Source organism: Cinclus cinclus, chromosome 2 (assembly GCF_963662255.1).
Source record: "Cinclus cinclus chromosome 2, bCinCin1.1, whole genome shotgun sequence".
NCBI lineage: Eukaryota > Metazoa > Chordata > Aves > Passeriformes > Cinclidae > Cinclus > Cinclus cinclus.
Genome location: NC_085047.1, coordinates 67,008,200 through 67,032,120, shown reverse-complemented (window position 1 = coordinate 67,032,120; position 23,921 = coordinate 67,008,200). Strand labels below are relative to the sequence as shown.

At 35.4% G+C, this 23,921-nt stretch overlaps 1 protein-coding gene across 1 annotated transcript in view; it reads left to right on the top strand.

Moving 5' to 3' along the window:
* DACH1 (dachshund family transcription factor 1) overlaps positions 1 to 23,921 on the top strand; it is a 321,860-nt gene that overhangs the window by 221,871 nt on the left and 76,068 nt on the right. The window contains exon 4 of the mRNA XM_062487771.1: positions 14,895 to 15,067. Coding sequence (XP_062343755.1) covers positions 14,895 to 15,067 — 173 coding nt within the window. The remainder of the gene's footprint in view (positions 1 to 14,894; positions 15,068 to 23,921) is intronic.

Sequence of the window (23,921 nt, the reverse complement as noted above, 5' to 3'; positions counted from 1 at the left end):
AATGTATACACATATAGAAAAATGTGTATTATATATCTAATACATCCATAAAGATATCAGACAAATATAAACCAAAATATGCTGAATTGAACTGAAAAAATACCAGAACAAAATGGAAGTTCAGGATTAGGTATTTTAGTCCAGTTCTGAGTATTTTTTCAACTTTGCAACTTTATATATATATATATATATATACACACATATACATATATATGCATATATATATATATATCCATATATCCATATATATATATATATATGTATATATGAATTATGCAAGTTTTTGTACATAGTACAGTTTAGGTATAGACCATGTCATCAGTAATCACTGTTAGAATTTTGTGAAATTTTTGTCTAAATTTTTTACCAAAAATATCCAAGAGTCTGCACTCAGGCCATTATTCAGTGTTCTAGATTTCAACAGCAGCAACAATTCAGCTTCCACAGAGAAGTCAGGAGAGAAGCAGGGATACCTTTTGATATTCAAAGATTTTCCTTTGGTTTTAATGCTTGTAAGCTTTGGAGGAAGGAATTAAATTTTGTCATTAAGATGACCCTAGAATACCTGGTACTGATCACTTGAAAAATCCATCTGAGTCTGACTAAGACAGAGGTTTCTGCAATTGTGTTTCAAATGCCAATTGACTTGTTTAGAAGCTTGTTACTCTCCTGCAGCTGCTCCAGTATGGCCCAGACACCAAGAGCGTTATTTTGGAATATTTAAATCCTATTGCCTAAGTGATACTGGTACTAGCATTGTCAGCACTTGATGTCTCTTACCATAGAAGAAAGTCTTGCTGTTTGTTTTTTGGATTTGGCAGGTTTAATTCCCTGCACTTTACTAATACTGTGCTTTATAGCATCCTTTGAGGATACTGTTTCTGGACAAAATCACTAGATTGCCCAGAAGAGGTTACTAAGAACAAACTGGCTTCCATGCTGCCAGTGAAAAACTTGATGTAGGTCCAGATTAATCCCATCATCAAAAAACAAACAAACGCCCCACATACTTTAAAGTTTGTCCTAGTATGATTTAATTCTTTGAGGCTCAGCATTTGTTTATGCAAACCTGAAGTATTTAGTGGCATCAGCAAACTTTGTTTCATTAATATTTAGCCAAAGCAATTGTGTGCACAGAATCCTAGACCCATTCAAGGAAACATATTTTGAAACAGGATATTGAAAATAAAGTCCATAGGACAACAAAAGTCAGCTTACATGCTGATGTCAGCATTTGTGTGTGGTGATAAAGCCAAGCTCTTTCCATGATAAAGATGAATTCATATCCAAATCTTTAATAAAAAAACAAAACTGATGTTAGCTATTCCCATTAAAGTCAGAAGCGTCTTTGTAACACTTCCCAGAGACTCAATTGTTGGGAACAAAAGTTATGTCCTGTTAAGAAAAAAAATTAATCACTCAAGTTATTACATAGGGTGTACTGTGTATTCCAGGTTCAAGCTTTATACTGAAGCCTTTGAAGAGGCTGCCCATACCTACCAAATGTTGTAATTGATACAGAATCACTGCTATACAACAGCTGCAATAACAAGGTGCTGCTGCCTTTACTTTAATCTACCTCTCTTTCTGCCAGTTTATTATGTTTTGAATTTATTCTTTTGTAGATCTGTGAGCTATCTTTCTTATGGAAATTAATCTTTTTAAAAGATTTGTACTCTCATTTTCAAACACTAATACATTCATTCAAGTATCCCATTATTCAGAACCAGCTGGCTTTTTATCTAGTGATATTTACTTCAAAAAGCCAAGTTAAATGGTATCATAGATTAATTCTCAGGGCACAGGAAAGCTTTTTTAGAGAAAAAGAGATTTGGTAATTACTTAGAATATCGCAATAAAATCACAGAACATGTCAAAAATGCGTTATATAATCTGTCATAATACGAAGCTTCAAAAAAAAGTTAATTCACTGAATTGAATCTAATATGTAGCATCAGTATATGATTTTAAAGTGAAACATTAAGGATAAAACTTTGCTGTGATTTATAATAAGCTATGTCATGATTTTTAGTTATATATTTTTTCGTTGGAGAAAGCACTGAAACTTCAAAAAGGGCATTATCCACTGAAATTTCTTACATAAATCAAACTGGAAATAAGACACATTTTACAATTCAATTTAAGATCCCACAGAGACAATAATGTTGCAAGCTGTGCATTTTGCAGAGTAATATAGTAATGTCTAGTTTGCATTTTTGAAAAACCAAATTAATCACACTGTATTGAATATGTTGAAGCAAACCTAAAATTCATCTATTATTAAAAAACTTGTGCAACAAACACAAACTATATTTTATACATAAAGGACAAACTCATTTATTCATTAGGTTAAAACACTTGGAGTTTGCATTTTGTAGCTACTAAAGGAGTGACATTTGCTATCTGCTCTCTTTTTTAAATTTTTCAAAGCACTGTGTTCAGACTAATCTGCTTGAAAAATTGTACTAATACTTTAACACAGTGTCAATCCTGAAGACTGCAGAAATCCCTGTGGAAACTAAGGGTAGTCTTGATATTTAAGTTTTCTTTTTATGGAATTACTTTACAGGACAAGTATTCAGTTATCATATATCTCATATTTAAGTAATATATTTAATCCCATGAAAGATTAACCCCATGATAACAAACATTGTAGCCATTTTTTAGCATTTGTGCATCCTTTGAGCTAACACGCCTAGGCGCTGCTTTGAATCAGGACTTGTATCTTTTCACTTAGCTGTGCTCAGACTGGTATATCAAAGCAACCAGAATAAAATTTTGGCCTTTATCAAGTCTCACTGACTTCAATGGAAACAGGATTTCAGTCTTAATCTTTTAAAGATATTTTTAAATTATTTGTAGATTATTTCCTGTTTTAGAATATAATTGTGGAATTATGTATTCTATATCTTGCAGGGCATATAAGCTGCATGCCAAATTTGTATGCCAAATGTCAGGTGCTTCTACTTGTAATTCCATTTCTAGGAATACCACTCCAACTTCTTATGGCCTCTAGGCCAAATTTTAATTCTAAGATTTGATTTCTGGGATAATTGTTACCTGTTGGCAATTTGTCTGTGCATTCATGTCTTGATGATTAACAAATGAGAAATGTAGCTTTTGTATTTTTGTTGGAAATTTATATTGACCGTACACTAGAGAGATTGTTTGGAAAAACAAGGCTTCTGAAAAAATGTTCACTTGCATTTTAAAGAAACAAAAATCTTAATTCAGAATAAAAGCCTTTCTGGAATTTGAAAAATAAAATTGCATCATTTTTCCTGAAGCATCTGAAAAACTTTGGGCCCTTGTACAATATTTTATTTCAAGGTCTAAGCCTAAATAGTTCTAAATCCAAAAGTAACATGTTTGTTTGTTTGTTTGTTTGTTTGTTTGTTTGTTTGTTTGTTTGTTTGTTTTAAGCAACGTGGAACACATTGCTAGATCCAGTAGTAGAAAAATTTCAAGTGCCTTTCAGGTCTTGGCCACCATAGTGGAATCCAGATCTCCAGCTGAGGTGTATTTGTTTTGGGAAACTTAGGTTGAGTGATAACCTACAAATAGCTGATACAGCCCCCCCAAGCATGGCACGGGTGTGGAGCTACATGATCTTTAAGGTCCCTTCCAACCCAAATCATTCAATGATTCTGTCGTTCTGTAATGAGCTGATCAATGTGACTTGCTAATTTATCATCTCGTTTGTAGGGCTTAAGTCTGAGGCACTGAACATACAGGAACATCTTTATCCATTGGGTGTGCAGAGGACTGAACACAGGTTGCTGAGAAGGAATCTAGCCCACCTTCTTATTGCATAATAGCCATCAGCTGTACATTGGTCAAAACTTGTTCAGGAAGCATGAGACACGGGAATAGAGGTTACCTTTCTCAAAACTGTACCCACAGTTCTGACCTGAAGAATATTGTCACTGACTGAGTCAAGGCAGGGTGAAGAAAAAGTACTTCTTGGCTACCTATTATCTCTCCTGTTGTGTAACTCCCCTCATCTCTGATCAGATGAATTACTGATCACAAGGAAAAATTGATGGAGCTAGGAAACATAGTAAGATGTGTGTTTATGTCTTTTTCTGACCATTGAAAGACTGCAGCATTCTGATTTTTACTAAATGAGATCTGGATGTAAATACCTTGCTAGGAATTTTGTCTAAGACACAGTTAAAGATATTGTTTAAAGTATACTTAAAAAGTGTGTGCATTCTTCACAAATCAGTTTGATATAAGATACAGGGACTGCTACAATGAGTAAGATTCATGTGGGCTTAGTAAAGTTCAGAGTACTAAATCTTGGTATAATAGCTTAGGTGAACTTCCTTGTCCTAGAACTATTAGAGAAAAAAAAAAAAAAGACACAACTGTAAAACCAATATTGAGTAAATTATCATAACATGCTATCTTTTAGTGACAATAGACTTTTCTGCCAAACACTGGCTTGACTCTTTTTTTCTCTTCCACATTAGGTGAAAATTTTTGCCAGTAGAGATGGTTATAGGCAACAGTGATTCAGACATCTTTTGAAGTAAATAAATAAATATATTAAATAACTTTAAGATAGTGGTTTCTTTTCATTTCAAAAAGGAAACAAAAATACCAAAATAAATTAGAAAGTAGTAACACCCTCCCCCCCCCCAAAATCACAAGAGTCCAAGGAAATACTTGAGAAATTTGCTCTTTAAGATGTATCATTTTCACATTCCTACCCTGTTAATCCAATTTCATACTTTTAGCTGCCTTTGTGTGAAGGTCTTACCTTTGATCATTTTTGTAAGGCTTCAGTCAGTAAAACCAGCATCAGTTCTGAGTAGAGTGGGGTATCAGTACACAGACAATGGTGCTAGATTAAATCTCACAGAGAAAATATCCTTTTTTACATAAACAACCATTGTGAGAAGCAATTAAAACAGATACACAATTATATGTAGATCTTTCTCCCTGAGGGAAATTCCCTGTAGCCTGTTGTCTGTGGATATATACTTGTTTCTTTCAGTATTTTCACGCTATAAGCCCTTTTGGGCCAGGAGTGTCCACCTGCTCTGTCACATATTATTACTACTACTAGTTATTGCTAGTCATACTAGTTGTAACTTTTTTCACTGTCATCCTGAGCAAGCAACAAATCGTGCAGAAACAGTTTCAGCAGTTCTGAAACAAGACTTAGGATCCATAAACTCTTAGGTAAGTTTCCCTCCTTTAAGAAACAAAATGGTACGGTCATCTGTCTTGGGACGTGGAACTACAGAAAAAAACCCTAAAGGCTTAAGTGTACAAAAAAGTTACTGTAGCGTATTGAAGTGCTGAATAACAGCTGAGATGTAGTAATGATTCTCTGCACCAAACACAAGTTAATGTACATGTTATTCTTGATCGAAGGAAGCACATAATGATTTTGTTTGCTAGGCTGAACATACTAGATTTTGAGCTGGTGGTCAAAATATACTCCATTTACAAATCCAAATATGTGAAAAGAGGATATTTTTTTAGTAAAACTCTGATTCAAAATCTGTTGTACCATTTATGTATTTACACATTTTGTTTGTGTGTGTGTGTATGTGACCTAAAGGTAGAGGTTTGCCCACAGATACATACATGTGTGTTCAAATGGCGTTGAAGTAGTGAAGGTGTGCACCTAAAAGCTAGAAAAAGGTATTTTGGAGGATGATGATGATGATGATGATGATGATGATGATGATGATGATAATTGTCATCATCATCACCTCTGGATTTGAGTCTATTACTATTACATGCTGCCCGTTTACCTAAGGAATATATAAGACCCAAAAATTAGAGACTACATCAGAATGGCCATGAGAGAGCTAAATCAGAGCTGTACAGGGAACTCAAAATAACACAATTCCTCACAAAGTGTTGAGTTAGCACCTGCTTCCCAAAGGAGGGTGAAAAGGCTCTGCGACCCTCAGAGCTTGAGCAGCTTTCTGGCTTTTCCATAACAGTTTTCTTGTGTGGAAGAGACACAGCCCTGACTTGGAAACCTCTCTGTCCAGCCCCATGCTGCTCATCATTCCAGTATCTGGGTAAACACAAGTCTCCTTTTCCCTGAATGGGAAACCCAGCCATGTGCTCTGGAGAGTGCCTGAAACTTTTGCTGCATCTGGTGGGTTTTCACACAGCCGACTTGCGGCTGTTTTCCCAGAGAGCATAGGGATGTAATTGCTGTGAGACCTTGTGATCAACTTTGCTTAAGACTGGATTTTAATCTGTTGATTAATAAGGACTGATTTTTTTTTTAGAATTTAGCTTTTCTTCCTAAGAAAATGACTAAAAAAAATTCAGGGAGTGAAAATCTGAAAAATTATGTTTAAGAAGGCGTTCTGTGTGCAACCTTTTAGAGCCAACGTACTGTTACGAGTCTGTGCAGCACTTGTGCTGGAAATCAAAATATTCCTCTTTAGTTCAGCAATTAAAAAAAAATCATCAATAAACTTGATTCCCTGTAATATATCAACCTCCCTGCTTTGCATTTTCATCCCTGGTGCATCTTCTTTGGAATAGATTGAATATGATTTTACAGAGGCCTTCTCACTTTTAATTTCAGTGCTTTCAAGCCAAATATATCTTGTTTCTCTTATTTTTTCATATTGGAATACAGATGAAACAGGTGAGGCAAAGTGTGGAGTAGCTAACGATTATGTCTATCTACTAGAAGACATTAGGAAGCTTAGCATTCTCACTTTGTGCATTTTGTCTATGCAATTAATTTTTGCACTTCAGTGTATTTACTAAGGATTTTCTAGTATTTGTTTTTCTTTAGTTTATACTTTATACAGAACTGTCAGATGTACTTAGATGGCCTGAAAATCTGCAGGACTTTCCTTCTTAAGTTAAAGGTGCAGTAATTAGGTTATTATTTTCCAAAACTTTTCAAGAATTTTTTTTTTAAAGAGAAGGGGGAAGACAAGTTACTGAATAAGTACATGGTATATTGCTTTGTTTTACTTTTCTTGTTTCTGAGCACTGCTAGTATAGAATCAGAGGCTGTAAAACTCAGGCTAGAGGTAATAACAATCAAAAATCAGGGTCCACACCAACTGAGGAATTGCCTGTATCAGACCAGTGTAGATAATAATCACAAAATCTCATCCAAATCCATATTTTCAGAAAAGCTTAGGCATTTACTTGTAAGCATGAAACACTCAGAAGCTCAAACTTGTGTCTTTCACCTTGGACAAGTTCCTGGACCTGTCTGTTTTAGTTTCCACTGTACTAAAAAGGAAGCCTATTATACTGTTACACTGATTATACAGAGCAACAGATTGAATGACGATAACTTCTTTCTTTATAAACTGAAATAAAACGATCTTACACTACAAAACCTTAAACCCATGTTTTTCAGAAAGTGTTCTAAACTGTTCCTATAGGCTACCCAGCCAGGTATATTCATTCTTTCCTGTTCCTTAGGCATACAGAAAATATTCGTATCCACAATTGCATGCAATGACTACATATAGTAATATATCAATTATCTATTGAATAGGCAATTTTTGTACAAAAGCACATACCACTGAAATTGAGATGTTTGCAAAATAAATTGTGATGTTCATTGTGTTGAGAGATAAGGAAAATGTAGGTTTTGGTGGCTTTTGGTTGACTTCTGATAGTTTATTAGTCTTTATATTTTAAAAACACTGCCTCAAGGGACTAGCTGTGCTTCCAGCTTTCTGGTCTGAAGTTAACCTATTTAACCGGGTGGACTTGATGGGAAAATGGGGTCCAGTTTTTATTTTCCTGAACGCAGCGCATGCAACACTTCTCATTTTTTGTTTCTTGATGATGTCAAATTTATTTTTGCATATCTAAAATCATATTGTTATTTTTTTAAGATCATATTACCATAGAAATAAACTGGTTTTATCCATGAAATTAGCACAAGTTAGGTATTAGTAAAAGGAGACAAATGGAAAATCTATTTTTAGGTAAATGTCACACAGCCTGTAACTGAGTTGCTGAGCTTTCTTTTTCTTGTCTTGGACAGTTTCATTATTCATTAAATTGAATTTTAAAAAGCTTTTCCTGTGTTAATCTTTTTGGTGAAATAATGAAGGATTAGTATAAAATATCTATATTCTATGGGATTCATTGTAACTGTAAAAAAATTCTTTCACTGATTAACTTATATAAATTCAGTATTTCCTGATTAATGATTAAACCTATACTCTGGTATTCAGCATTTAGAATTCAATCTTGCTTCCTGGAATTAACAGTTTCTACTACAATTTTTATTATCAGAACATAAATATGGGAAAAGTAAAGTGGCTACAAATTTGGCTTATGGTGCAAAGTGCAGTTATAATTTCTTTGCCATTGCCACAAAACAATTATGCATTAAAATTAAAACAGCAAATGAAGCAGTCTATATGATTGAGGCTACTAACTATTTTTCAAGATTTCTACTTTCATCAGCAAAGAATAAACAATATGTAATTCCGAAGGTTCTTTTGGCTTCTCTTTATGTATTTATGTCTTTAGGAAAATGTTTATCAGAAGATAGAAGTTTTTTTAGTGTGTGTGTGTGATTTTTTTAAAATTTGCTACTGCACATGTATATAATACTTTTAATTAAGAGCCCACATTGCTCATGGCCTATTTAAGAGCATAAACATGATTTTATAACCAAAAAACCCTAAAACAGTGCAAAACTTTTGAGGGGGTAAAAATAGAAAAAAATCATTACGTAAAGCCAAATACAAAGTGTTACAGAGAAGACTTGGGAAACTTATTTTTCTGTGTCATAGTACTTTCTCTCCTGATCACTTTGTGGTCTCAGAAGAGGTAACAACCCAAGTATCAAAAGTATTAGACAGATACTGTTTACAAATGGCAAAGGTTTGGGTTTTTTTTTCCTTTAGCGATGTAACAGTAACATAGAAACCTTATAAAAATGCCTTTATCTATAGTCCTTTATACAGTGTCACAACACTCATATTGCAGATAAACTATACATATGATTTTAGGAAACTGAATTATATAGGAATCAAATCACAAATTTATAACCATTCAAAGACTAAAGCAGCAGTATTTGATTTGGGCAATTTACGAAATGGTTTCCTCACTGTCAGGAGGCTAAGATTACCAATTTTTAGCACACTGATTATGCATATTTTCCAGTGGACATAAATAGCCTAGATCATGAATAGTCCACTTCAGAAAAATGAGCCAACACAGCTGATACTGATGCTTTGTTTGGTAATTGTTGCTGAGATACAAATTGTTTCAGCAAACACAGAAGATAACAGAAAGATTAGGAGACTAAAAGGAGATCAGTAGCACACACAAAAAAAAAAAAAAAAAAAAAAAAAAAAAAAAAAAAGTAATTTGAATTGTCAGTGGGAAATCTTTGGTGTTTTTGCTACGTGATATTGCTTGTGCATATAATGGTACCTGAAACTACCCCTGAGCCAGTGCTGGGGTTCACTTGCCTAAAGACATACTTGAATTGTTGTCTGGAATTCCATAAAATATCAAGTTTTCCACATGAAAGGAAGGGGAAGACCCAATGGCCTGGCAGATAGCCTAATTTTAATTTCTAAAAAACACTTATAATCAAAAGAAGTTTGACTTAGTTGCCTAGGCATATCTATATGCTACTATCTTAGATACCCTTGAGTATCCTGGCTGATCTACACCTCCAGACAGCCCTGGGGTCTCCTGCAGGTGCTGTGTGGTACTAACCAACCCTGTAAGACATGATTCAAATTCTTTTGGCCATCTCAGGAGTTGTGTGTTTAGGCCATTGAACCGGGTCTGGGGGAAGGGTCACTGTAGTCTTTGGAAGCAGCAGATGCAGATTCAGCTGTCCAAAGATAGGCCTGTCTCCCACAGAGTGAGTTCAGCAGCTCTCCAGAACCTTTTGGCTGGATCCCTCTTGACTATCACAGGAATAAAACTGTTCAGCTCACATTGTAGAAACAGAAATGTAAGCAAACGTCATCCTAATGGGGTCAGAATGAAAAAAGGAAAAATAGCCTGCAAATAACTGTAATGATTATAAAAACGAACCTGGTACATTTAGATCTGCATTTGTCTGCGGGGTTGACATTGTACACTAGTTTTCTGCTTCATTTTCTTTTTCTTGGCTGCATTACCTTCTAGTCCAGAATTGTTTCAATTTATTATTACCATCCTTAGCTACCTAATTGGGCTACTAATGAATACAAATAATCCAGGCATTGGGCTTTTACAGACCCACTTCAGTGTACAAATAATGGTTTGTTGTGTAACTGCTGATTATGGAAGAAGGTAACTCACATTATGGAAAATACGTGCTGAAGTATTGGTGATGAGGAAAGAAATGGATTCTGTACTATGCCTTTTAAATTGTGAAAAAGTACTGTCATTCTTGTTCCTTCTAGTTGTCTATCATGAGAAAACGTATGATCATCTGAGCCTGGTTTTTAAGCATGTTTACTTACATTCGGAACTTAATTTCAATTTTTTGAGTGCCTGTATTAGCACTATCACATAAGAAATACGTAGTTGGCTACCAAATTGCCTATTCAAGTACATATGTATGGGGTTTGAGCACTCCACATTAAGCATTTGCATTTCAAAATTGGACCCCTTGTGCTCGAAAGCCTTGAAAATGGTACTCTATGGTCAGCCTAGTGCAGCGTCAAGTGAAATGCTGTTTGAATGCAATGTAGAGCTTCCAACTGCTGCTTCAGAAAGTGTTATGCTGAATCTGGAACACTTTGCATAATTTAATTAATTATGCCACTAAAAACTGATTTTCTCTCAATTTAAAGCAAACAGCTTTTATGAGGGTGAACTGCAGCACCCAGGGATATCAGGTGTCCAAGCTTTTAATCCTATTACAAAGACTTGACAACCACTGATGGAAACTGGAAAAACATAAGCCTCCAGCAGGGCAACAAGTGAAGAGGAAGAAGGCAACAGATTTTAAATACACTTTGAAAACAATGTGTGCATTAAATCGAAATCAAATGTAAAAAGTAACAGAACTGGTAGCTTGCACTTCGTTGTGCAGACAGGGAATAGTGTCTAAGGAATAACACTTATTTTGCTTTGACATTAATGAAAATAACAGTTTCCTCTAAGAGGAAAAGTGTTGTTCTCTTTAACTAGAATAAGAAAAACCCAGTGAATGGTCAAGGCTATTTGCATCAGTGTCTGTTCACTTAAAGTGTGCAGGAGCTCAACAGTAGGAAGTTTGAAAGTGGTTTCTAATGTTATGGATTGGATTCTATCTATAAGTCATTTTCCATAGAAGCAAATCTTAACAGATGATTCCAGGCTAGAAGTATTAAGGACGCTGTTACTAAATGCTAGCCTTGATATTTTGGCTTTCTGAAACTTGTCTTCTCTCTTCCAAATTATTTTTGGGTTCAATATCGCACTGAAACAGCAGACACTGTAATTTTGAGGCAGAAAAGAGTACTGGTTTAGAAAAGCTCTAATTTCTGAGCCACATAAGCAGAGCCATAATTGGCAAATTATGACTGACCTTGCAAAATTCTGTGACCAGGTTAGGAAGGGTCACAGAAGAATTGACTCCATCTCCATATCGAACATCAGCATGTAAAATGAAATTAACTGCTCTGTAGAAGATCTTGCTGATAAAAATAGGGGAAATATCTCATTACTGGGAATTTAGCAGCCCTATAAAATGCAAACATCTCCCTTATAATGTTAACAAATATTCATATAGTTACTAATATATATATTTATGTATTATTTGTATTCTTCATATATGTATAAGAGATGCTACACCTTGCTCAAAGGGGAAACAGGAGTTAGTAGGACTCATTGAAAAAGCTTTAACCTAGATTTAAAGGAGGAAGGGATAAAATCAAGCTCATTAGAGATGCCTGGAAGAGGCACACTAGTGTTTGAAGGAGCACAGTGTTTTAGTCAGGTCCTTTGCTCTGCCATCTCACTGGAGGTAGAGGACGGAGAGCTATGTTGTGGGCAAGACTGCAAAGTAGGTTATTGATGTGTTAGAAATTGCAGAAGCACCTAAGAATAGTCAGGTAGGAGTTACTTGTCTCCCCCAAAAAGATGGTGGGATCAATAGGACTGCTGAAGTGCATCTAAAGCAACACACATGCAGAGCATGGCCACCAAACAGGAAAAGTTGGAAGCCATTGTGCAGCAGGAAAACTGTGGCAGGGTTTTCAGCACAAAGACGTGGTGGGATGACTTCCACAACTGGAGTGCTGCTATAGACTCTTTGGAAAGGATAAGCAAAACAGGAGGGTGGAGTAGACCTCTATGTTAGGAAGTGAAATATGTACATCGTAATGGGGAAAAGCAGAAAATTAGAGAATATAAAATTGGAAGGAAAAAATCTTTCTCCTGGTAAGATTTAGCTGCTTTACTGTGTATTTAAGTGTATGTTCATGGTTTTTAAGTGTATCTTAGTTCTCAAAATATAAGAAAACGTGTTCACTTGTCGGAGGTCATGAGATCCAAATCATGTATTTACCAGCTCAAGTATGTTCACTGCCTAAAGGTTATGAAAATTTCTTGTGAAATAATAAAAGTATCTCATATAATTGATTCTTTTCATTGTTTCATAAAATTACTTTATTTGATGGCAGGAGACTTTGGACTGAATTTTCATTACCTACTTCTGAACAATTTACACTGGGATTGAGACAGTATTGAGCTAATGAGTTAGAATTTATATTGAGCCTTAACTGTCTTCCTGAAGTAACTAGGGAAAGAAAATCATGGCAATAATGGAGTATTTTTCATTATAAACTATGTTGTACAGCTTTTACAATCAGGTTTTTAATAGATCTAGAGAAATTAAATTGGAATTCTACCAACTTCTGTGCTTTTGTCATCCAATGAAAACGATGTTAAAATATGTCAAGACTAATAGGCTTATCCCCTTTCTACTGAAGTAAGGAGGTGATGGTGTTCCTGTTGTTTTTTCAGTCTCTTTGTTGTTCATTAAAGAGTAAGATGTATGTAGAAAAACTTTCAGAAATAGGCACTTTGCTAAAATCCATAATGCTAAATAGAAACTGAGCATAGATCAAATACATCTTGACTTATGTCATCCTAAAGTCACTATCAAGAGATGCTCCCATGAAAATAGTAGACATTTTCAAAGCCAGGAGGTTGAAATTGTGCTCTACATGAAAAAGGAAGCAATCATATATTGCTGATGGGTATATTAATACTGCTGAGAAGGCATGCATATATCCATATTTATTAATATATTCAAACATTGTTTATTGATTGTCTGTGGTAACTAAACTCATACAGTCAGTGTATAGATTACTGTGTATGCATAAACATACATACATTCAATCTCAGCATTATATGTAAGTACCCACCAAGAATAATACAATTGGTCAGGTTGGAAGATCTTAACCTTTTCATTGCATATAAATATACAAATTTATAATGACATATTAATTATTATTGTCCTTTATACAGAGGACTTCGCATTTTTCTCTTATTTAATTCTATAGTTATTTTTTTTGAGGAAGTCTGCAATAGTGAGCAAGGGTGTTTCTCAAATAAATGAATTATTTCTCATCTCAGTACTTGTTTGTCCCCATTTGTCTTTGCTGTTAGTCTGTTCCAGTACCAGAAGACTGCAACAGTCAATGTAATCTCTTACATTTTTATTAATAATATGGAATAAAAATTGAATATAAAAAATAGAATCATCAGCCAAGCATATATGCATGCATGTTGGTGCCCTCAATAAATTGGTTTTTAAATTACTTTAAAGAATGTTTATTTATTCACAAATACAGGACTCTATATAACTGTAGTTTAAATTTTAATTGGCATAACAGGACATACTTTTGTTAGCCATTTTGCAGGCAAAAATATTCTCTCACATATTAAAAAGTGCTGTATATAGTTTTATATTTTAAGTATGAGAAAAGTGTATGTACAATACACACAAAACACAGACTTCATGTGAATGAGTACAACTCTAATACTTCGTACGCTACCTCTTATTTATTCTTACCTCAAAAGTTATTCTTACATACCTTTTTCAGAGGGTGGAAAAAACCCCCAACCCTAAAGTCCTTCCCCAAACTACATATTAAAAAAAGAGATTAAAATTAAATTGCCACTTGCAAAAAAGGTTAGAATGCTGGCCCTGCTTCCAAATTCAGAAATTGAGAATTTGGAGTCTTCCTTCATCCAAATAATATATATTCATTCCCCACAGGCAGCAGTGATGGTTCTTGGGATAAAGAAAAACTTCAGTCTCCCCCCACCCAAGGACCACAGGCCTCTGTTAACCACCCCAACTTGCCTGGACAGCATAATTTTCCAGTTAGCCATCCTCTCAACCCTCTTCAACAGAACCACCCTCTGCCAAATGGTACGGGTTGACATCTTTCAGCACTAACATCAGCAGTTTTCTAGTTCCTGTCTCTTTTTTGTGTGTGTGTTTATATAAATAGGCAATGAAAAAATCAAGGATGTGCAGAATACTGGAATGCTTCCTGCAAAGTATTAAGTAGGGGAAGTGGAGACAGTAAAAAACAAATATGCATGCAATAAAATTGATACTTAAAATAACTGCTAACCTGTGCATCAGTGGCATAATGATGCATTGCTAAGGCACCTTGCAGCAGATATCAAAAACTATAATAAATAGCCATTGCTTAGCAATGATATCATACATTGCACAGATATGAACAAACTAAGAGGTCTAATAGCCTCTCCTTGTGGCTAGAAACTCTCCATGGTTGCTGGTGATTCACCTCTGAATCTCCCAGAAGATAACTGACGTTGAGCTGCTTTTTCCTTCACTGTGAACCATCTTATCACCTGTCACTTGAATATTGTCCATCAGGAGAAAAAGAAGACAGTGCTTAAGAAAATATGAATGAACCTATTTTCCTGTTTTTCTCCCCCAACAGGGTTGGAACTTCCTTTTATGATGATGCCCCACCCTCTGATTCCCGTGAGCCTACCTCCAGCCTCTGTCACAATGGCAATGAGCCAGATGAACCACCTCAGCACCATCGCCAACATGGCAGCAGCAGCACAAGTGCAGAGCCCTCCATCCAGAGTGGAGACATCTGTTATTAAGGTAACTGTAGAACAAACCAAACTGAACCAAACCAAACCAAAAGGCACCAAATTGTAGCCCGCTCCCAACCACCCTAAATACTGTAAAGGTGTATAGGTGCCAAATGTTCTAAGGTAAGTCATAAAGTCATTAAATACAAGAAAACGTAGTGTGGTGACTGTGAGAGCATGACAGGCTGCTGTTGGCCACTGTTACCTTCTCAGTTTGCCTCCATCTATCTATCTATATCAGTATTAAAGCAACAGTCAAATTGAGGCATTTTCCTAGAGAGCTTTGTGATTTCTCTTATTTCATAGTCTGTAATCTAATGTTCCTTGAGTATCATGAAAAAACACATCTCTTCAATTAGAAAGGATTGTTCTTCCAACTTTAAAATCTAAGCATTTGAACAGAAGTGCTCTAAGTTATCTGAAGAAGGTTGAAAGGTTTGACACTTTACCTGTGCAGATACTAAATTTGCCAAGTCCCAGAACAAATTAGAATGAAATAGCACAGAACAGTCCCAGTAATCTGCAGGCCAGAACTGTAGTATTATAGGGATATCTCAAGAATATCTCATATCTAAACTTGTCTACCAGTTTTAGGTTGTGTTTGTGGCCTTTAATTAGAGTAATCTGGTTATGGAGGCATTTACCAGAGGCATGGAGTCTTTTCTTCCCCTTACTGAAGGTGACTTGTTTTCATTTTAAAGGCATTGCATTTTAAAAGACACTTCCCTGTTACCATTAGATCATTATGACTTGATCTTTGTTCAGATATCTACATTTTGCTTCTTATCCTTCCTCTGTTCTAATAAACGAGAAAGAGATGGTACTCAAACTTTTGTTCTGTAATCTAATGTATCTTAGAAATAGACATGCAAAAGCAAGTTTATGTGGTTTTTCAGGGCTATGTTGCAAATCTGCCCATTCATGCAATTCCTTTGACAAAAATTAGGTAAACTTAGAATCTCTTGGACCTTCAAATCAGAAGTTATGAAAGTTTTGAAGTTCATGATGATTTAAGTAGAGTGAAGAGATCTGACTTCATTAAGACATTCAACATACTGGTGCACTTTTCTTTATGTAACAAGTACAGAACCACAAATAACTGTTCAGTTAAAAGTCAACAAATCTATGTTTTTATTGACTTAGAAAAATATGATCTGATGGCTTAATTTAGTCACCTACCCTTCCAAATGTATAGTCTTCTTCGGAGGCCTTCAGTGGCGTCTTTTCCTCACCTTTGTTGCCGTGAGGAGTTAAGATGATGGTTTGAGAAGAATTGTTTATTTGGGTGGTATGCCAACAAGACTAGATCCCACCCTAGTTTCCATCTTGCCTGTATCTTGGGGATATAAGCACTCTGCTGCCAACTAACCGATTGCATGGTGAATTTTGCACTTTTATTTTTCTGTTTTTACTTGATTGGTATTTAGTAAGAGTTACGTGATACTAATGTTCTCTGGAACACACATGGTGCTTTATTTAATTCTAAATTTATTTTCTTAATTGGAACAGTGGCCACTGATACTGCTGGAGTATCTAAAAATGAAGATTGAGATGGAGCACATGCTAAATGACACCTGACATATGAATTACTGTACCAACAAAACTTTGTTTTCACTATTTTCATGCTTCCCCCCCCCCCCATGTTAATTTTCTATGAGCAATTTGATTTCATATGTAAGGCTATAAAATTTGATCTTCATGAGTAACAGTAACCTTCTGTTTCTAAACTTTTAACAAGATGACTTCTAGCTTGTAAAGCTGATTTACAAGTTAGCTGTAGCTATTAAAACTGCCTAAGTTATCATGGCCTACATTTTAATATGTCTATGGGAGCATACTCCAGTGTGACCACTATCTTTGTCTCCAGTTACCACAGTCAGGTACATTTGAGGTACATTAACATATCTCATAGGCCATGCAAAAATGGTTTCCTTTGGGGAAAAGCAGGTCCTGCTTTGTTTGTTCCTCCTGTTTGTTCCTATAATGGAAACGTTGCTGGATGCAGGAAGCACTTAACTGAGAAATACTTTCAGCTCATGTGATCTAAACCTGTCTATTAGGTTTAAAACTACTGGACTCTGAAAGGGACATACTGTCATCGTATAACTGTGTATATTGTTACAATTGTGTGCAGTCCCATACCAGAAAATTTTCCTTATGCTGGGGTCCTTTGCTTCTTAAAAAGTTAATTTTTGTAACTAATCTATTTTCTTTAGCAGAGATAGTTTCCTTATAATCTAGGTTAAGGCCTTGAAAGTACATAGCAATTTAGGCTCTCTGAAACATTCTATCAGCACATTGTAACTGGAAAATCATAATTTCTTTCCAAAAGCTTGCTTATTTAAGCATTTGTTTGTATTAATAATCTACAGTATGTATCAATGTCATTTTTGAAAATTCAGCTCTCATATTCATGCTCATTAAATATTCATTGTAGCTGCCAACTTTTGCATAACTTCTGGCATAACATCCTGCGCAAGTTATTTGACAAACCAGGTTTCATGTTCCCATCTGGTTTGCACATAATTGTAATATAAAAATATGTGGAATTCAATGAAATGTTTTTAAATTACCAAACTAACCTAAGTTCTCTTTAGAAAAGTGTGCACATACGAGGATGAAATGCACATTTCTTTTGAAGTTTACACTAATAAGTTAAGGATTTGGGGTACTTTATGTACAACATGACATTACCCAAGTGCTGCTGTGACTTCTTCAGTCAAGGCTTGTGACATATTGCTCACAATTAATTTCTGCTACAGGTGAGTCCATAAACACAAGTTTTAATCTGTCACTCAGAGCTCACTTCTAAATGTAAGACCTTGCTGCACACAGTTATTTCAACAGTACTAAAAGGGCTAAGGAGCCGCTTCCTACTCATTCCTTCATCCCCATTGTGGTAGAACATGTCTAGATTGATGTCCTCTGCTATTATCTATTGCAGTTGGATATGGTCATGTGGATAGAGGTAGCATAGCCAAGTAATTATGTTCCTATTTTTTAATATGGAACAGGATTGAAACATAAACCCCAAAACCTTAAAAGCAGGAGGTCATTATTGGGGGATTTTGCTCCCATGAGGATGGACATAATGTCACTGACAATTTACCTGTTCTTCTCTAGGCATAGTCAGAAGCTGTGATTTTAATGTCCATTGAATTATATGCACTGAGTAGTTAAGCAGGAAAGAGTAATCAGCATAATTCTTGAACCTTGTGCTGGCAATGTAATGTTTATGAATAATAACTTATACTACAATCAAAATAAATATCTTCAAGAATAAATATAAGTGAGAAGGTCAAACCTGTTTTTTCTTTATTTTTACAGGAATGGATAAATAGTGCAGTTGCTGTCTTTCATGAAACTGTTTGTTATTAGAATTATAGCTTCCAATTTTTTACAGCTATCCTTTTCAGACATTTGGTTTTGTTTTCATTATGGTTTGAGTAATTTTTTTAACCCTCATTTTACTGAACTGTTTTCTTCTTAGTATCAATGTTTCCACAAATTGAAAAGTTTTTGAATCACTCATCTCAGAGTTTGTAGTTGTAACCTGAAATGACAGCATAGATTTGAAATTAGAGTACAGCATGTTTGCCAGTGTAAACTCTGCTTGAAAGTTAGCAGGCCTGTGAGGAATTTCTGCTCTGAAAAGTAAATCAATAATAACCATATCTAATTAAGTAATAAAGAACAAAATTAAGTCTCAGAAAATCAGAGTCTTCAGATTATGAACAACCAGGTTCATTGGATAGAAGAATTGCCTTTGTGAACAGTGCCACAGTAGATGACTTGCTGACCTTTCCTTCCAATTCACTGACTTCACAGCTAGTGCTGTTATCTTTAAACTCACAACGCTTCAAATGCCTTTCTGTTACTGGGCAGTATTTCATTTCTTTGTGATAAGATGTTGGAACAAAGCTGAGATCATGTACTAACTAAACATTTTACCCTGCTGTATTCAGGAGATGAGACAAAGACAAAATTACAAGGGAAGCCTTGCAAAGCAGCACCTTAGATTTGGTAGTGAACTCTGAGCCCTAAAATCTTCAGAATTATATTTCAGAAGAGTGTTGTGCCCTTTCGAACATGAGACGAACATTAGATGTCTTTTTGTAATGGAATGTTTAGATATATGAGTTGGATGAATAAGAGGAGAGCAACAACAAGCAGGGACAGCAGATTGTGACAACAATGAATTGCAGTGAGTGTGACAGCTGTGACCTGGGGATGCTTTAGACATGAAGTGGCTTTCATCACCTGCCCATGGTTTCAAAGGCTCAGCCTGTTAGCAGTTTCACTACATCAGATTTTTCACTCAGGGGAAAAGATATATGAAAATATAAAGGACATACCTTATATTAATAGCAACTTCAAATTACATTGTAAAAGTTAGAACAGAGCAGCGGCATGCCAGAGTCAAAAATTGCAATTTATCCATATGTGACTAATACTTATAGAAAGAATTAAGAATAAAACAGAAGAAACCAACACCTCCAGCTGAAAATGTGAAGCCAGCAATGGCACAGTAGTTTCCCATTGCATAATGAATATATCAGAGTAACTTTGCTAATTTTCTCACATATATCACAGCACTGTTTGTGTTACACTATTTTATACCTTTTTTTTAAATCTGCCTATTTCTAGATAGATATATTCCTGTGATCCAATAGTAGAAATTTACTGTTAACTTATATTACAAAGGTAGCTACTGACAGATTTTTTTTTTTAGAATAACTCTGTTTATAGGGCTATTTTGACATGAAATTTTATTTTAGCATTCATTCACTTTTTCATTTGTCATTGATAGTATGTGTGCTCTTGTTGATATAATTTAATGTTCCTTTTTTTTTGCCTATAATAGATGAACTCAGTTGGTCAGAGCCTGATGCTAATAACACCCAGGTCATGGGTTCAATCCCCATATGGGCCATTCACTCAAGACCTGGACTTGATGGTGCTTCTGGGTTCCTTCCAGAAACTGGGTCCCAAACTCGTGTGTTTATGTGATTGTTGCCCAAAAAGTCCAAATATTAGCCAAAGAGAAGAAATATGTCAGAGCCATCCAGAAATGGCTGAACAGACTACATTTTAATGTCTCATGCCAGACTGGTGGTGAGCAAGTCCAGAGAGCATACCTGAAAGGAAACAGACTGTTAGAGGGAAAAGGGCAAGTTCACTTCACTGATCTGAATCTTGAATCCTGTGTTGAAGGCAAAAGTTTTATGTGGACACTTCTGTGCCTTACAGGAAAAGCATTATACAGACAGTAGCAGCGTTCCTGTGAAGCTGAATATGCTATATGCATTTTACAGACAGGGAATGAAAACAAAATTGATTGTATTCCAGATTGGCAGACATACCCTTTCTGTATGCCTGGCCCGAAAAACACCTGAGTTTTCAGATAACCTACTATTTTTATAGACATTAGTGCATTGTGCATGCTAAATAGAAATTCTAACATTACTTTTAAGTGCTTTTCTTGAATGCGTAAAAGTGCAAGAAGAGGGGAAACTACTTTAATAGTTTTCTTCTTTATGTAAGGAAAAATTTGATTTGGAGCAAATAATAAGATGTATTTGGTCTACAGTAAATATTTTAGAATAAAAATAGGACTATCAGCTCCTAAAACAACTGCTTTTACATGTTAAGAAACCAGATATGAAAATTGGAATATACTTTTAAATTTGAAAGTATAATGTAGATCAAATAACACAATTTCATCATGGCTACAGAGAATATGATATCTAATTTGTAGGAACTTGAACATCATAGAGAAAATCTCCACATTGGAATAATTTGTATATATGCACACTTTTTTTTTTTTTTTTTTTTTTTTTTTTTTTTTCATTTAGAATGAGTAGATCCTGGGTCAAAGTATAGCTGACCTTCCCTATTATGGCATAACCATCTTTATAGTAGAGGACACTGTGGTATTGTTCCACATCATTAATTAGTTCTATCTATAGGATTTGTTTATGAATATTATTCGTTTTAGCTTTTAAAATAGTCTTTATATAATGATCTTAGAGGATGCCAGCTAAATATGGTAGACTGCAACTTGGAATCATGTATTTTGTTTTAATAATGTGGGATCCTATTATTTCTTTTATCATGAGTATTTCTGAGGTGCATTTTGAAGCTAACAGCAGCTATATGCTCATATGAATTAACTTGTGGCATGTAAAATAGGAATCTACACGACATGGAGAAGGTAGTGCAAACTTAATGTTTAGAAATGTGCATGTTCACGTGTATAACAGGGAACTTTGTATGTAGTGTGAGATTAACATGATGCAAAATGGCCACAGGGCCAGGTACAAGGTATGAGATAAAGTCTGCTGGCTTCTAGGGCATAATACTTTGGATCTATTTGGGATAGTTACTTTAGAGTCAGGTGAGTTGTACCTTAGAAATAGGGGTGACAAATGAGCCTAGGGTGACTGCGTAGTTGTGATGCAGGTGTTTTTAATATAGACAGTGTCATATAGTCAGATGAATTCTTGGTGTTTGGCTGGATGTGTGGTTTGGATTTACTTTGAGGGGTGAATTGCTAGTGATGCTTCTTAAGCTTACTTTTCAAGTATGGCTAGATTTTCAGAAGAGGAGGAAAAAAACCTTAAGAGAATGTGTCCATCTTGCCAGTAAGGAGTTACTAATTTGATTTGAATAGAGTTTTTCTTGCATGTCTGTATATTTGCATGTTGCATGGGGTTTTTTGTATACCTTAGAAGGATATTTTATTTATTAGAATACATATTCATTGTGAAGGTAAAACCAAGTTCGTTCTTCTATTGATGTGGTTCGACTTTGTTTGTTTTCTTGTTTTTAATCTCTGTAATGGCCCAATCCATTGACACCCTCTTCCTGACCAGGTCACTATACTTTTTGTACTGCTCAGGATTTCAAAGGATCAGATCTCTTGTGGTGGAAGTACTGTTAAAGGATTACTTGGGAGTCTCCTGTTTGGCTTCCTGTCAGTTAACTCCTACTGTAATAATACATGTAGAAAACAGGACACTGAAAATCAAACCAGTTCAGTCTTATTGTCAATTTGTCTATTTCTTTGTTTTATGCTTTCATTTGTCAGTATTCTTGTGATGGGAACAGCAAAGTAAGTACAATGAAAAATTGCAGAGGTAAAAAATATAATGGAAAGCAAATTAACTTCAATTGGTCCAACAGATAAATAAGTTCTAGGTATTCACAGAGAGAGAACACATCTTATGTAAATATCATGGATTTTTTTCTTTATAAGAAAGATGCCTGAGATTTAAAATAACAGTGCAGTTAATGACAATACAAAACATTCAAACTCCTGAATTTTGATTGGGATTAGAAGTGGATTTGTAAGAACAAGGTGTGAAGGATGTCATGTGCATCAGTGTGTAGTTAGCACCCTGTTAGCAAGGCAGTGATAGTATGCAGATAAGGAAATTGAAATAAAATTTTAGAACATTCTGTCAGATTGATAACAAACATACAGAAGTGACTGAGGAAGTTAGAAAATAACTATTAGTCCAGTTAATTTTGCAATTCCCGAGTCTAAATGTTCATTTAGAATATCTTTGTCTAAAGCGGAATGTAAAAGTAAACTGTAAAAATAAAATATTCTGTTTTCAGAAAATGCAAAAGATACTCAAGTAACTAATTTTTTACACTTGTTCAGCTACAGCAATGTGAAATTAAATGTGACATTTTACAAGAAAGTTATTCCTGGAATACGTCTCACTAGAGTTCAAAATAAGTCAGTAAGGAACTGAAGAAAGAAATCTGTGTTTTGATCACTTTTAAAAGTGATTTTTATAATTCTACAACAAAAAAAAGGCTTTGAAGACAGATGTCTTCCCACAAAGGTTGGAAATAATGTAAACTACTCCTTGTTACAACCCACTCCGAAAGGTGAGAGTAATGCTGGTTCTTGTTAATAGAATCCTTGGGGCAGATTAGAGTGAAATGACACTGACTGATCTGTGTTTGTAAATATACATTTGTAGAACAATGTGGTTGCAATAGGGAGCACATACATTGCCATTTTGGTTATTATCTGTAGTAATATAGCAATATAAAGGTATAAAAATTACACTTTAAAAAAAAGATGGAAAGGAATAGAAAGATATCACCATCCATGGACCTCACAACAAGACTTGATTGTTGCAATTTTAATATCTGTTGGCTGAAACAGTTGTGGCTGTCTTGATTGATCAGGAATAGGAAAAGCCCTCAAAACGCCCAAGTTCCACAATTATATACGCTCAGGTTCAGGTGGGAATATCCGAGTTCCTCTCCTTAACTGGGGAGTTGCACACTGAATGGTGTAAGGCTGTGGAACACAGGACACTTCAGGAGTCCTTCATGATCCGTGACACCTCCCAGGGTGCCACAGCTGCCTCTCCTGGCAGCACAGTTGAGTCAATTATGGCCCGTGAAGAAGGGGTGAATGCCTTAAGGCTGGGTGAATGTCCCATTACTTCCCAGAGGGGAATTTTTCATGGCTGAGCCATTATGAAAAGGGCATAGACATGATTAAAAGCACTGGCCCACCTGCAAATTGGCAAGATTTGCATCTTCCCAGCCTCCTTCCTTATGTTTTCCAACTGTAGCATCCAGCGATGAGTGTGTGCCATCTCCACCTGGGTGGTCAAGTGGACCATTGTTTGGGTCATTAGCCAGTCCAGTCTCTCACACTCCTGATGAAAAGATGATCATAATGCTGATGCCAATTATTTTTATACTGTATAAAACTGTATAAAACAGTCTGTGTCATTTTTACCTTTCCTAGCATGAAGTTAGGCTGATCAGGGTCACTGTGGATGCCCCATACCTGGCAGTGCTCAAGGCCAGGCTGAATGGGACTCAGAGCA